The sequence below is a fragment of the Panthera tigris genome, chromosome B3, assembly GCF_018350195.1.
Source record: "Panthera tigris isolate Pti1 chromosome B3, P.tigris_Pti1_mat1.1, whole genome shotgun sequence".
Classification (NCBI taxonomy): domain Eukaryota; kingdom Metazoa; phylum Chordata; class Mammalia; order Carnivora; family Felidae; genus Panthera; species Panthera tigris.
Genome location: NC_056665.1, coordinates 40,001,896 through 40,017,298, shown reverse-complemented (window position 1 = coordinate 40,017,298; position 15,403 = coordinate 40,001,896). Strand labels below are relative to the sequence as shown.

General features: G+C 43.7%; 1 protein-coding gene across 1 annotated transcript; it reads right to left on the bottom strand.

Moving 5' to 3' along the window:
• Window positions 1–1,348: 1,348 nt before the first annotated feature.
• On the bottom strand, window positions 1,349–14,931 carry PDCD7 (programmed cell death 7). The gene is made up of 5 exons (XM_007084655.3): window positions 13,994–14,931; window positions 11,421–11,559; window positions 4,773–5,009; window positions 4,426–4,513; window positions 1,349–2,485 (listed from the first exon to the last, which is right to left on the bottom strand). The coding sequence occupies exons 1-5, from the start codon at window positions 14,858–14,860 to the stop codon at window positions 2,362–2,364; spliced, it is 1,455 nt and encodes a 484-aa protein (XP_007084717.2). The 5' UTR covers window positions 14,861–14,931; the 3' UTR covers window positions 1,349–2,361.
• Window positions 14,932–15,403: the final 472 nt, after the last annotated feature.

Genomic DNA, 15,403 nt, shown 5'->3' with positions numbered 1-15,403 from the left:
GACTGGAAACTTCAGGAAAAAAATTTCTTCAAGTAATAAATCTCAAGGGTACAAGAGTACACAGGAGGAAGCAAGAAAGACCTACGGATTATCAGAAACTTAAGAAACATATCAACCAACAACAGTGTATAGATTGCATCTAGATCTTAATTTGAGCCAAGTGTAAAACACACATTTATGAGATAAGGAAATCTGAACACTGGGAATTTGATGATATCAAGAAGTCATTCATTTCTTTCAGTGCAATAATGGCACTATGGTTACATTTTTAAAATATCTTTTAGAGCCACATACTGAAAAAAAATTTTTTAAGTAGACTCTATGCCCAAAGTGGAGCCCTACATGCTGAAATAATTAATATGATGTCTGAGATTTGCTTCAAAATAGTCTATAGAGTAGTGGGTTGCAGATGAAACAAGATTTGCCGTAAGTTGACAATTATCTGAAGCCAGATGATGGATATACAGAAAAAATTATACTATTCTCTTTATTTTCGGATGCTTGAAGACTTCCACAATAAAAGAAGATTTTTGGGGGGAAAAGATTACAATGACACTGTCTATATTCTCAGAAGTACAATTCATCAGGCACTACTCTATGTCTTTCTAAACCCATCAAGTACCAGTGGCTGCTGCCACCACCACCATGCAAGGTGATAAACGAGGAAAAACTTACAAAACAAAGCCAAACAATAAAAATAATGTTTACTTTATTAAAACTTTGCAGAAGCTGAATGAAAGAGGGAAGGCTTTTTTCCACCTGAGGTTAAATCCCTTCCTCTTGGGTTCTGCTGCCTATTTTCCTGAATCCCTGCTTCACACTCATGCCCCCTTCAATGCAGATGTCTTAGTGACAAGGCTGCCTGCATACTGAACACATCATACAATTCATCTTTTATTTCTACTCTTCCTACATCTCATCAGACAGCAAATGGTGGGGATTTATAAAAGGGCACACAGGCCTATGGGGGTTATGTGAGGCTAATCACAACAGATTTTAAGGTATATGAACTTAGACACACACTTTGGAGCGCTGGCCCTCATATCCTATCTGTTAACTCTGAAGTGCATACTATATAAATTTAACACTGCAGATTAAACAGAAAAAGAACAAAGGTGTTAGCATCTTGTACCCCAGAACTTCCAACTACACGAAATCATTTCCAAGGTTGTCGTCCTTTCCTGCTTATCTAGAGTTGGATTCCACAAAGTTTGGTGCTGGAGATTCACCTTCTCCTAACAAATGTCTATTTGACAAGTTTGCATTTTGGAGTGAAAATGTGTTTCATTCATGTTAAAGTGTGTGTAGTGATTTGGTAGGCAACAAACTTGGGGGCAAAGGCTCAAACTAAAAAATAAAAATGATATTTATTTAGCTTTTCGGAAATATAAATAACACGATAAATGACAAAGAGCAAAACAAAACAAAACAAAACAAAAACCCTGGCAGGTTATGATTGATCATTCCCAGGCACAATAGCATTTATTAATGAATATAAAAAAATAAATTTTACTATTTTTATCTGCTTTCCTCCCAGCTTTAACTACATGGGTGTTTTTGAAAGTTTGAGTTCCTAAGAAAATTCCACAGCTATACCAGCCCCTACAATGTGACTGAGGGAGGTTAAGATAAATTTCTATCATTGGGGATTCTGAACAACTAGATCTTCAGGAACTTAAATAACACGTGTTTTTGTTAGGATCCTTCTAACATGGGAAGATGCAGCCATTATCCATTAAAACACGATCCAATATGGATACAGGTTTTCCAAGTTCTCCACATGACTACCAGACTAGGCCATGAGCTTTTCTGGCAGCCCAGTCTGTAGCCTCTCAAGCTGCACCAAAAGTGGGATTCATAAAACCATAGATAAAGCATTTCTGACCTTTCCTCGTAGAAGTGAGAGGGTTCTTTGGGTAAAGAGGGTAAAGAGGTTTTACATCAAAGCTTGCCTTCACACTCAGTACTGGGGGAAGGGCTGAGTCTACCCAATGCACATTTGTGTTGAGCGTATGCAGTGTACTTACCCATCACCACACAAGAAGTTAAAGAGTAAATTAACAAGTCACTCTGAACCAAGCCCCTTCAAAACAGAGGCAAATTCGGCGAACCAAGGTCACTTTCTGTGGTAATAACCCCAGTTCACCTAGGTCCTTTCCTGAAGAAACATATTAATCTCCTGATTCAAGAGGCATCTCTGGCCAGGACAGAGCACTCAAGGAAAACGTAACTTCTGGGTAGAACAATGCCACATGGAGTTTAGAGGTTGTGGTTTAGTCTATAGCACGAGAAGATGGTGTCATCACTAGTATTTAGAGCTGGAAAGAGCCTTGGCTGGACCACACTTCTGGAGCGTCTTTACTAATGCAGCTTAATGGCTGTTGCCCAGATGTCGTTGCTGGGGAGCGGGGGAAGGACCCATCCTTGGGGAACGGAGTTGCCTTTGGGATGATCAGATGGCACCAGGTACTGATCCCAATCATGCCTTAATAAGAACATTGTAGAACAACTGTTTATTTGTTTTATTCCAAGCAAGATGTTCAGCAACTAAATACTCTATTTCAGGACTTAGCTTTCAAATGACTGATGTACCAGTCCACTCAAGAATTTGACTTCTAGGCATTATGCAAAGGACAGTATTTCTTAAATGTACACATAAAGGGGGAAAAAACTGCAAACAACGAATGATCTTATGGGTAACCCAATAATAAATATACAGTTGATCCTCATTATTTGCAGGTTCCATAATCGCAAAGTTGCCTATTCACTAAAATTTATGTGTAACTTCATAATCGTTACTTGTGGTGCTTTCATGGTCACTTGCCAACATGCAGAGCCATGAAAAATCTAAGTCACTGACAGGTACATTCCCAGCTGAAGTCAAATAAGGTGACACTGTCTTCACTGTCGTCAAATAAGGTGACACTGTTTTCAGCCTCATATTGTAAAGTGTCCTTTTTGCAGTGTATTTAGTACTGCATTTTTCACATATTTGTGCTTTTATTGTTATTTTGCTATTTAAGATGGCCCCTAAGTATACTGTTGCAGTGCTAGCTAGAATGAGAAGGTTGGAATATGCCTTACAGAGAGTACATGTATATTAGAAAAGCTATGTTGAGGCAGGAGTTATAATGCTGTTAACTATGAGTTCAGTGTTAATGAATCGACAATATATATTAAACAAAGTGTTTTTTAAAAGAAATACACATAAAACAATGTTATGTATTGATTGGTTCACGAAAATGTTGTGGTCCGAGGCTCACAGGAACCAAACCCTGTATTTCCTTTAGGAACAGAATTTGGCATTCCCTAATTCAACACTGCAGCTTTTATAGAACATAACTACCGTGAATAATGAGAATCAACTGTACTTATATTTAAAAGCTACAACTTGGGGGTGCCTAGGTGGCTCAGTCAGTTAAGCGTCTGACTCTTGATATCAGCTCAGGTCATGATCTCACAGTTTGTGGGATAGAGCTCCACGTCGGTCTCTGCACTGACAGTGCAGAGCCTGCTAGGGATTCTCTCTCCCCGCACACCTCTCCCCGCCCCCGCAACCCCAGTCTGCCCCTCCCCTGCTCTCAATAAATAAATAAAAGCCAAAACTTATATATTAACCAGAAATATACTTTTCCCAGAACACAAACTTGGTATGCTAATAACCATCATTAGAGCTTTGGAAGGAACCTGATAGATCACTTAGTTCAGTGATTGTCAAACCAGGCTTTGAGGACCACTAGGCCCCAAGCAGATGTTCTGGGGAATCTAGAAACAACAAAGTGCTTCCAGTCAATAACAGATTTAAACTGTCTACACCTACGGAACCCATTCATTCAAACTGTTTTACAAATGGATTTCTCAAAAGACTGCCTTTGGGAAGAGCACTACTGCTAAAGTTTGAAGGCCACATTCCAGTCTACCATTTTCATTTTATAGGTGAGGAAAGTGAGACCCAGAAGAGTTGAAAACTCTACCCAGCTCATTAATAACTGCAGGTTAAGATGAGACCCCCTGTTCCTAGCTCTCTTGGCTTCGACCTGTAAGAACTCACAAGTCAGTTTGGGACTTAATCAGTCTCCACAGGCAAGTAGATAGGGAGGGTTTCTCTCCCTTGGTCTATTTAGCAGCAGAAGAGAATTAGGAAAAGGAAGCCGATGCTTTAAGTCAATGTAACAACTACAGCATGAGATAATACAAAGGGCAAGTCACAACCTGAGTTTCAGTTTCTTCACCTGTTAAAAGAGACATTTATTTCTCAAGGACTGAGGACTAAACAAGATTTATGTGGCATCCTCAGAATTAAAAACTTTATATAAACCTGTACGGAACCTAAAAAAAGAAAAAGCAATACACCTCAACAAAATAAACACTGTAAGTGCTTCTTGCTACCTAAGGGGAAGGCGGCATGGAGAGTGCCCCTCTGACCTTATCTGGATGAGTGCTGGCAGGGAGTGCTCAGCCTGGAGGTAATACTGTCGGAAGGGCTGCAGGAGGTGTGCAAGTGGGAACTCATCTGAAAAAGAAAAGGCACATTACCACATCATCATGTCTCATACCTAGAGGCAAGCTGACTGAACCTATGACTATGACAGTACAACAATGCGATCAAATGTTTCATCTTTATCCATGATTTCCAGTACACAGTTCAGAATTTTAAGTCTCAAAGGTTTCATTTGCTGCCTACCACCTTAGTTTAGGTTGAGATCATCCATTAGGGAAAGAGCTGCCGATCTAGCATCTTCCTTTTCTCCACTGGTTACAAAAGAACTTACGTGGATCCCCAAATAACTTGGACTCAATTTCACGCTTCTGAAGTAAAATTTTCTCTTTTTCTTTCCTCTGTTTCTTTTCAAATTCTCTTTTCCTCTCTTCTTCTTGTTCTCCTTCCAACATAACTCTGAGGGCTCTCTCTTCAGCTTCGTATAATTCAGAGCGTTTTTTAATGAGTTTTCTTAGTCGCTGAAGATGATGCTCAAAAGTCTCATCTGCTGAGGCTGGAGGACAGACCCCTAGGAAGAGATCCAAACAGCATTTTAGATACAACTTTTTATCCCCAACATGTGTTCTACTGAGCAGACACAAAGTCCTACTTACATTATGAATTTGCTTAGTTTATAAATTCTAACCAATCTTCAAGGCTCAATTTGATCTTGAGTCTCCAATTAATCTGACCTCACCCTGACTTTCTCTAAGTCCTCTCTTTGGATCATACCACTTAACCTTTGATTTTATTTCTAATGGTTTTGATCCTTTGGTTGGACAGAGAGCTCACTAAAGAGAGAAACTCTTATATTTCTTCATTGTGATATTCTCACAGCACAGGCTCCCAGACCAAGTAATAAACAATTTACCTTCTGACTGAATCTGAAGTTCTAAGAGAAGACACTTGGATAGTGAGGAAGAAATACATGTAACCAACCTACTAACCTCACAGTCTGCTGCTTAGTGTAGGATGACCAAATATTTCAGTTTGCCCAGTTTTAGTACTGAGAGCCCAGTGTCCTGGGAAACCTGGGATGGTTAGTCACCCTGATTTAACTGTGAAGTCAGCTAAAAGGATGGCCAACACAGCTAGAGCCACAACTGTGAAAATGTGATGATAGACTAGTTATTAGGTGATACCAAAGAATTATTACTAATTTCATTATGTGTGACAGGGGCATCATAGTTGATTATGGGTATTTTATTTAGGTGTTCTATTTTTGTGCATGTGTGAAATTTTTCATAAAATTCCATAAGGAAAAATATTTTTTATATTTATATTTATTTTTTAAGGAAAATACCTTAAAATTTAATGAATACTTGAGTAGGCTGCAGTTGTGCACTCACTAGCCACATGGCTCTGTGACATAAAAGCTGCTGGAGCTGCTAGGTGATTCATCCTAGAGTGACTTGGGTGCAGTCCATCCTGTTAGTCCTTGCAAATGTATTTATTATGGGAGCATTTTAACAATACCGGATACCAGGAAGAAAAAAATTCAAATCCCACTAACACAATAAACCATTTTTATTTCCCCCATTGATTCTGCAGTCATTTTTGTCCATACATTATCAACTTCACATAGTTCAACATAGTATGTGTAACTTCTACAGCTCCAGGTCAATTCTCTACATTCTTTTCCAATCTTTATAATTATTTGTTTAATGGCTCTATCCTGTTTCATCAATTCAATGTACCATAATTTACTTAACAAGCTCCCAACTTCTGGACACTTAGGCTGTTCCAAATGTCCTGTTAGCATATACTGTTACAATCAATACTCCTGGGCACGTTACTTTTTTCCTTCTATTGATTATTTCTATATGATAAATTCTCAAGAGAAGAAGTGTTCATGAGTACTTTCAAGACTGCCTAAATGTGGTAATAAACTGCTTCCTAAAAGAGTTGATCAAGGCCTTTGGAGGTCTGCTTCTTTTCTCCTTCAACCACTGCGACTAAGTGGTTATGGAATTAGCTCTCCTAGCCTCACCTCCATGGCTAACATTTCTCCAGATCATTTTCTCATGGCTGGCACTCATTCCCAACTAAGGAAACTCTACAACTCAAATCCATCTTTTACTAAGTTGCCAAATATTTTCCAAATACACACAAAATTCTTACGCATGGAGAAGTTCAAGCTGTCACTACGTTGTTTCATAATAATTTCATGATTTTGTTTAATTTCTTTACCTAAACCAGGAACTGGCAAATTTTTCTGTAAAGGGCCAGACAGTACTAAAATCTGCCAGTATGGTGAAATTACAGACACTGCATCAGCCCCAAAGTGCCTCCAGATCCCATGAGGAGCAGTGGCCTGTTCCCATCTCAGGCTGCTAGGCCTGAACCACGAACCCAAACATCCCTCACCCTTTCACTGATCACTTCTGATCACCATGACTTACTCCCTCAGAAACGACAATCCTCACCCAGTCTTCCTCTTGGCCCCATGTACTGACACAGTCCAGTTAGTTCCTTCCACCTCCACCACTCACTCATCCAGTTCCTGCAGTTCCTACATACCAGTACCTTCTCCTTTTTTCCCCTTCAGCCACCCACACCTTAGGGCTTTGTCCAGTCTTTGAGCCTTGGAATGATCAAAAAACCCTGCTACCTGTCTTAAGCACAATTCTTTTCTTCCCAAACTAGGACTTTCTACCTTCCCAGTAGTCTTATCTCCTTCTCCCCAGAGACTCTTGTCAGCCTCACGAAAAGTTCCAAATGAACGTATCCAAATCTACTCGCTTTTCTAGTGGTCTTCATCAAAACCTGTGGTCACCCATAAAGCAAAACCCTAACAACTCTGTGCTCTGTGCTCACCTGCCAGCTGCAGAATACTCCTGCAAGTACTGATATTGTAGCCTAGTGCCAGTATAGAACTACATCAGCTGGGCCCACAGCACCTGCCTACAACCAAACTCCCATGGGTTTCTAGTTGGCTCCCACCCATTCTTCACAGCAGTTATTTCAAACCTTCACTGCTCTCCTAAAGCCTTTCTCTTCTATTGCCTCTCAGCAAACCATCCACCCTATCTTACAGAACACAGGCTAGCAGGCAGGACATCTCTTAACTTTCGGCCCCCGATTTCACTCATCTGCATTACTACCCCTCCTTGTCTCCTTCACTTACTTTCTTTCTTTCTTTCTTTCTTTCTTTCTTTCTTTCTTTCTTTCTTTCTTTCTTTCTTTCTTTCTTTCTTTCTTTCTTTCTTTCTTTCTTTCTTTCTTTCTTTCTTTTTTTTTAACGTTTATTTATTATTGAGAGACAGAGAAACAGAGCATGAGCATGGGAGGGGCAGACAGATGGAGAGACACAGAATCTGAAGCAGGCTCCAGGCTCTAAGCTGTCAGCACAGAGCCCGATGCAGGGCTCGAATTCACAAACCACGAGACCATGACCTGAGCTGAAGTCGGACGCTTAACCGACTGAGCCACCCAGGCGCCCCCTCCTTCATTTTCATTCTAGTGGAGACAGATCTTTCTACACTTAAGTTAATACCTCCACCTGGGACCGGAGTCTTCCTACCTTCTACAGGACTTTGAGCCGTCAAGTATCCTTCCTGTGTCTCTCTGACCCTCTCCCTCTACTCATTCCGCAATTATACATGTTCAAATTTTCCCCACAACCCTAAGGGTACCGCCCCGCCCCTGCACACTACCACTCCACATATATTGATCTTGCTCACTCCTTTCTTCATTTTTTTTTTTGAAAGTGCAAATGAGCAAGGGCGGAGCGAGATAGAGAAAGAATCCCATGAGGGGCAGAGAGAGAGGAAGAGAGGAAGAGAGGAAGAGAGGAAGAGAGGAAGAGAGGAAGAGAGAGAGAGAGAGAGAGAGAGAGAAGCAGGGCTCACCCATGGTGGGGCTCGGGCTCACTAACCATGAGATCATGACCTAAAGCTCAAGTCAGATGCTTAACTGACTGAGCCAACCGGGCAACTGCTCACTCCTTTCTTCAGAGGCAAACCTTTTTTTCTTTTTTTAAACTTTATTTTAATGTTTATTTACTTTTGAAAGAGACAGAGACAGAATGCGAGTGGGTTAGGGACAGAGAGAGAGGGAGACACAGATCTGAAGCAGGATCCAGGCTCCAAGCTGTCAGCACAGAGCCTGACGCGGGGCTTGAACTCACAAGCTGTGAGATCACGACCTGAGCTGAAGTGGGACGCTCAACCAACTGTGCCACCCAGGTGCCCCACTCCCATTTTTTTTTTAAAGAGAATGCAAGCAGGGTAGAGGGATGGGGGGGGGGGAGAGGGGGGGGAGAGGGAGAGAGAGGGGAGAGAGAGGGGAGAGAGAGGGAGAGAGAATGAATATCTTAAGCAGGCTCCACATCAACGCAGAGCCTGACTCGGAGCTTGATCCAATAACCCTGGAATCATGACCTGAGCCAAAATCAAGAGTAGGATGCTCAACCAACTGAACCAGGTGAGCACCACAGGCAAACTTTTAATAAGTTGAATTCACTGTTTGTTTTTCTTAATCTCTTATTCCCTCTTTAATGTAGTCTAGTCTGGCTTCAACCCATACCATTTCACTGAAAAAATGCACCTAGCATAAGTCACTGATCATCTGTTGGGTACTAATTCCCATGGATGTTTCTTTTCTTTTCTTTTTTTAACGTTTTTATTTATTTTTGAAGGAGAGAGACAGAGAGACAGAGCATGAGCAGGGGAGGAGCAGAGAGAGAGGGAGACACAGAATCTGAAGCAGGCTCCAGGCTCTAAGTTGTCAGCACAGAGCCCGATGCGGGGCTCAAACTCACAAACTGTGAGATCACGACCTGACCTGAAGTGGGACGCTTAACCTACTGAGCCACTCAGGCACCCCTCCCATGGATGTCTCTTAATCTTTAGAAACATCCTTCTTACAGATGAGGAAATCAAGGCAAAGAGAAGTTTAAGTAACCTGCCTGAGATTACACAATCTTTCTGAGCATTTGCCACTTTCCAGAAGGAGGCAGAGGACCTACCTTTTTCTCCTATCTCTCTGACCTCTCTTGTGGCCACCTGTTTATCCATCTTTATTTTTACATTCCCTAGGATTTTGTCTTTTTGGCCTCATCTCAGGCCATACAACTCTTTTAAGGTTATTCCTACTTGTGGCTACATGCTGATGAACAGGCACCTCAAACTCAACAGGTCCCAAACTGAACTTGTCAACACCAAGTATATTCCTCCTACTACTGCTGAGTTCCCCAAGTTATTTATTTATACACGTGTATTCTCCCTCGCTCCTTTATTCATTTCTTAATGACCCATAGTTCACACTCCCATATTATCTGTGCCCAGACTATAACAGCCTTCTTAGTCTCTCTCCTTTCCTCCCTTCTTCCTAGATGCTGCAAACCTTTCTCTGCTCTGCCCACCAATCATTGTTGTCATTTCACTTTCTGCTTAGAACTTTTCATGGTTCCTCTCACCTTTAAGCATAGGTGAGAAGTCTAGTCTGGCCCATAAGACACTTTGCAATGTGGCCCTGCTTACTTACATATCCAACCTCATTCTCTCAGTACTTAGTTGGAGGTATATGCACCTTGAGAGAGAAGTATTAAGTATATAACGCAACTAGCTGCTTGTTACCAAATCATTTTACGCCCAAGCCCATTAACTCCACAGAGGCTGCTTATTTTTATAGATCACAATTCCTCCAAAATTTCCTCCTTCTTTTGGATGAAAGTGAGGAAGACTAAGAGTGAGAAATTATGCTAGTAAATTCACTTGGCAAAAGTTTACTGACCACTCACCTCACAGAGGACATAGGGTAGGGGAATATTAAATAATAGCCCTCAGGTTTTCATTCTCGTAAAAAAGAGGTAAGGCTAGACACAGTAGATGCAAACTCCCTTTTGACTCATGAATGTGCTATGGGGGTCATCTGAGGCCTGAATCTGAATCAACCGCTCTAAAGGCTGGCATGCAGAAACTTATCACTTAGCTAGTAAATGAGCTTGGCTGAATACATAATGATCACAACCCAATGAAACTTAATTACGAAGGGTCTGACTCACAGTTTTCATTTATATTTTAAGCCACACAGGGGAAATAATTTGCTACCATGGTACTTGCTAATTTGTGTACTCTCAAATATCCTTGGTGAATATTAACGGCCTATAGCCTACTAAATAAGGCAGTATGTGGTCCAAACCAGGTACAAGTGAGAAGGAGCAGGTCACCTCAGCCCATTTCTGGTAAGGATGGAGGATGCTGCATCTGTATTTAGTTTTGAAGAACAGTGAGAACTTAAAATGGCAAAGATGGGACTAAAGGCCCTCCACACAAATAGACTGGCAAAAGCAAAGATCAAGATAGGCAAATGTTCAAAGCACAACTAGGGAACTTCTAGAAAACCAGTGCTCCCTCTAGAGGCAAGAGGAAACCAATGAGATTTTCTGATCCAAAAGTGACAGCCATGTAAGCTGAAAACATTCATGTACACTCTGCAAGGTGCTCCCTGCCCTATCCAACCATTCATAACTCTAAAAATATCAATGTTTCAGGTTTGAAATATATCCAAAGGAGCATGCCAAGTTTTCAACACCTTCTAAAGCAAAGTAAAGTAAACAGTAAATATAGGACAGCTTCTGCCTTGGCACATGGGCAAAGGTGACTAGCCATGCCAACCTCACTCAGAAAAGTGGCCAGGAATGCCTGGGGGCGGGGGAGGAGGGGATGATGAATCAAGGGAAAGGCAGTGCAGTGGGTTCCCACACCTGCCTCTCTTTTCAACCCTGTCAATCAAGATACGAACAATTTCTGAGGCTTCCTGCTTCAAAGGTTCTGAGGTACTACTGACAAACTTTGTTACCTTACTGGGTGAAAATAATTAATTATCAAACATTTTCCTTCAAAAATTTGGGGGAGAGAGGGCGCTAGGATAAAGAAAGGGAAGGAGTGAGGCATGAGATGAATAAATCCAAGTAGAAATGCAAAGCCATGGTTACCCTTCCTTGCTGCTGCCTCTTTCCTGAGTTTCCTCAACTTCTCCAAGGCCCGAAGAATGTCCACCATTCTTTTGGTGTCTGCTTGTTTTTTCCTCACTTCAGATAAGACACCATCAGCAGCAGCTTTAAGTTCCTGCTCCTGGAAAAGAAAGACAGTCTATGAAACCTAGTATTAGGAACAACCTCAAAGCAGAGAACAGCTGCCCAGCAGTGAGATTTCAGATGATTAGGCAGTCTCAGGGATAAGAATTTCCACAGGATCTACATCCCAATTTCCTGGGCTATACACAACTGCTCTCCACTCCGGTCCAGCCAAGGGGTTAATCTCTGCAGCTTCCATGTGGGAGCTCATCTTTGTTTTTTCCTCAGAATTTCTCCAAGTGCAGTCCAAGGAACATCTGCATCTAACTTACTTTAAGTTGGGGCTCTCTTGTTCAAAGTGCAGATTCCTGGACCCAAAGACTTAGATTAGAATGGAAGATAAGGAATGGGGTTGGAAAGGCCCAGGACTCTACAATTCTGTCAGTGACCCCCAACACACATAGCCTGCACTCCAGTGTTCTAAAGTGCCAAGGATCTTGTGACACGACAGCCTTTCAAACACGGAAGACCCTATCCTACTCGTTTTTGTTGTTTTTTTTTTTTTTTAAATATACACCATTACCATCTTTATTTATTTTAATTTTTTTATTTTTTTTAATTTACATCCAAATTAGTTAGCATATAGTGCAACAATGATTTCAGGAGTAGATTCCTTAATGCCCCTTACCCATTTAGCCCATCCCCCCCTCCCTCAACCCCTCCAGCAACCCTCAGTTTGTTCTCCATATTTATGAGTCTCTTCTGTTTTGTCCCCCTCCCTGTTTTTATATTATTTTTGTTTCCCTTCCCTTATGTTCATCTGTTTTGTCTCTTAAAGTCCTCATATGAGTGAAGTCATATGATTTTTGTCTTTCTCTGACTAATTTCACTTAGCATAATACCCTCCAGTTCCATCTACGTAGTTGCAAACGGCAAGATTTCATAAGACCCTATCCTACTCTTAAGTTGGTTCACAAGTAGACGAAATAACTCTGGTTCTTTAAACCACCACTCACAGGACCCTGTCTCCAACCCCCTCATTGTGGGTGGTAAGAAAGATCCTTTTGCCTAAAGCTCTCAACCCGTGTATCAAATAAGTGCCTGTAATTTCACCAATACCACCACATCATACAGACATCATACAGTTTCCTTCTTCTGCTTGTACTACTCTCTCTGCCTGGAACTGCACCTGTTGCTTTCACTTGGCTTTGACATTTCCTTCAAGACTCAGGTCAAACGTCCCCTATCTCATACACAAAGCCTTCCCTTACCCTGTTTCCCAACAGATTGGATATTCCTTCTCTGGGTTCCAATAGCACTTACAGTTGAAACCCTAACACATACCATGCTGTATAGACATGGTCCCCATGAGGCTCTAAGCCCCTCAAGGACAAGCACTATATCCTAATCGTCCCTGTCACCAGCACCCAGCAGTGGGTCTGGCACATAATGGGTTCTTATTAAATGTCTGTGAAACTGATACAAACTCCTTAGATTACAGTGTTGCCTCCAAGTATTCTCCTTAAAAGTACTGATATTCCTGGAGGTGTGAAGACAAAGTTTGCCATCACTACATTTCTGGAAGGAGTTGTATCAGAATCTAGGCAGTAACAGACACAAGGAGTATGAGAAGGAGGAAATACTAACTAGTTGTAGAGTGAAGGGACAGGGGAAGCACCTACAGGCACTCAGAAGTAATGAGAATGCCTTAAACAACTATCTGACCAATTTCCAGTTTCACTGTGGCCCCTACTTAAGAGCTTAAGATCAAGAGGCTTTGGAATCAACCAACCTGGGCTCAAATCAGGAGCAAAACAGCTAGGAACCAGTTGTGTGACTGTTGGCAAGTTAACTTCTCTAGGCCTCAATTTCCTAATCTGTAAAATGGCTTACCTTTCAGGGTTGTTACAAGGATTAAAGACCTGTTATATGCAAGGAATTTAGAGTAGCACCTAGTATTTGGCAAGTGCTCAAAAACACCATTGTTTAACGGGGGGAGGGTGTTGGTAATATCTGGTTTAAAACTCCTAAACAAAGGGATCCTGCAGAAGTCATCACTATAGCCCCATCAGTCAATTAGAGTATATGTTCCTTGCGTCAAGGCCCCACGTGTTATATATTTTGCATTCTTAAAATCACCCAGACCAGTACAAGAAGCAAGGACACAGATTCTTGTTTGCCTTGAATGTTAGTAAGCGGACAGAACGTTGTAATAGGAGGCAGGGCGTCCGTCATCCCTGCAACGCCACTGTGTAATCCTATACTTTATGTTTACAGAACTCGCGGTGCACCTAGACCATTTGTGTTTTGTATTATACAACATTAACAGGCAATCAGTATAGGGATACGATGTCGGAAATGCTGGATACCTTTTAATTTACGGCTGAGGAAAAAAAAGGCTTAGCTGTAGGAAACGACAGCGCAAAACCTCACGGCCCTTCAGGTTCCAGACTTGAACTACCCCCCAGCCTCCGCACATCTGCCGCTCTTACCCGCTTCTTCTCCTCCACCTCCTGCACGCACTTGACCCTCCAGAGGTCAATCTCCTGCTCGCGCTCCGCTGCTCGCGCGGCCTCCGCCTCCCGCTCGGCCTCGCGTTCCCGAGCCCTCTCGCGAAGCCGAAGCCGGCGGCGCCGGACCCTCTCCAGCCTCCGCCGCGCCTCACCCACATAGGCGGCCTGGGTCAGCAGCTGTAGTCTCTCGGACAGTTCGGCGCGCAACGGCGCAGCCTGGGCATGCAACAGTACCCAGGCCGCGCCGTCAGCCTCGGCCTCGCGCAGGGCCTGGCCCAGGTCGCGCAGCCGTCGCACCAGGCGCAGAGCCCCGCGCAACCGCGCGCGCACTTCGCCCAGGCTGGGCCCGGCGGGCGCGCGTGGAGGGAGTGAGCAGCCCGCCCGCCGCGGGGTTCCGAACACCGCCTCTAGCCACTGCCGGTCGCGCAGGCGCTGCAAGGCCGCGTCCCCGAGTACGTCGGACGGCGGCGGCGCCTCAGGCCAACGGGGGCTCCACGGCGGCCCCGGGCCTGGCGGCGGCGGTCGTGGCCGCTCACCAGCGTCAGTCCCCGGGAAGGGCCGGCACTGGGGCGGCGGCGGAGGCAGCGGCGGTGGCGGCACCGGGTAGTAGACGCCGCCGCCGCCACCGCCGCGAGAGGCTTCCCCGGGGGCCCGGGGCTGCAGAGCCAGCGGGGGCTGGAGGAAGGGGGCGGAGGCCCCCGGAAAGGGGCCGGGCCGCTGGGGAAGAGGCGGCGGGAAAGCCGGGGAGGGCAGCGGCGGTGGCGGACAGCCGAAGGGAGCGGGAGGCGGCGGCTGCGGGGGCGGCGGGCCTGGGCGACCTGGGGCGAAAAAGGGCGGCAGAGCCATGTCCACGACGAAGGTAGTCAGAGAAGTGACAGGAATTTGAGTGGTTCCTGTAGAGGCGGTAGGGGGAAGTGACGTACTACGCGCGCGACGCCTATAGAACGCTTCCGGCCCAGAGAGCCTCGCCAGTAGGTTGGCATTCCTGCAGTTCGTCAATTCCTGAATATGAGTAAGCGTTCGTCTTGCGGAGCTAGCTGTTTTGCGAACAATTTAACAGCTACAGGTCTTCTTCTCGTAGAACTACCTGCCTAGTAACGAAAACACATTAATCAAGTAATCGTGCAAACAAATGCAAAGGTGCAGCAGTAAACGGAAGTACAAACAAAGAGGAAAACACTGGGTAAGAAGAACTTAAAAGAGGTTTTGACTTAGTCAAAGAAGTTAGGGAGGTTGTCCTAGGATTTGAGCCTTTATCGTGACTTGGGAAATAAAGGCAGAAGAAAATGGTAGATAAAATTAAATTTCCTTTATAACCTGCATCCCATTGACAAATACTTGAGGCAGGCAGAGTGTAACATTTCTCCAGGAACTCCCAACTGTCTGATT

Coding starts and splice junctions, on each gene's coding strand:
- PDCD7 (XM_007084655.3), bottom strand. CDS start 14,860: ATGGCTCTGCCGCCCTTTTTCGCCCCAGGTCGCCCAGGCCCGCCGCCC. Junction 11,560..13,993: donor AGGTGGAGGAGAAGAAGCGG/GTAAGAGCGGCA, acceptor TTTCTTTTCCAG/GAGCAGGAACTTAAAGCTGC. Junction 4,514..4,772: donor CAAGTTATTTGGGGATCCAC/GTAAGTTCTTTT, acceptor TTTCTTTTTCAG/ATGAGTTCCCACTTGCACAC.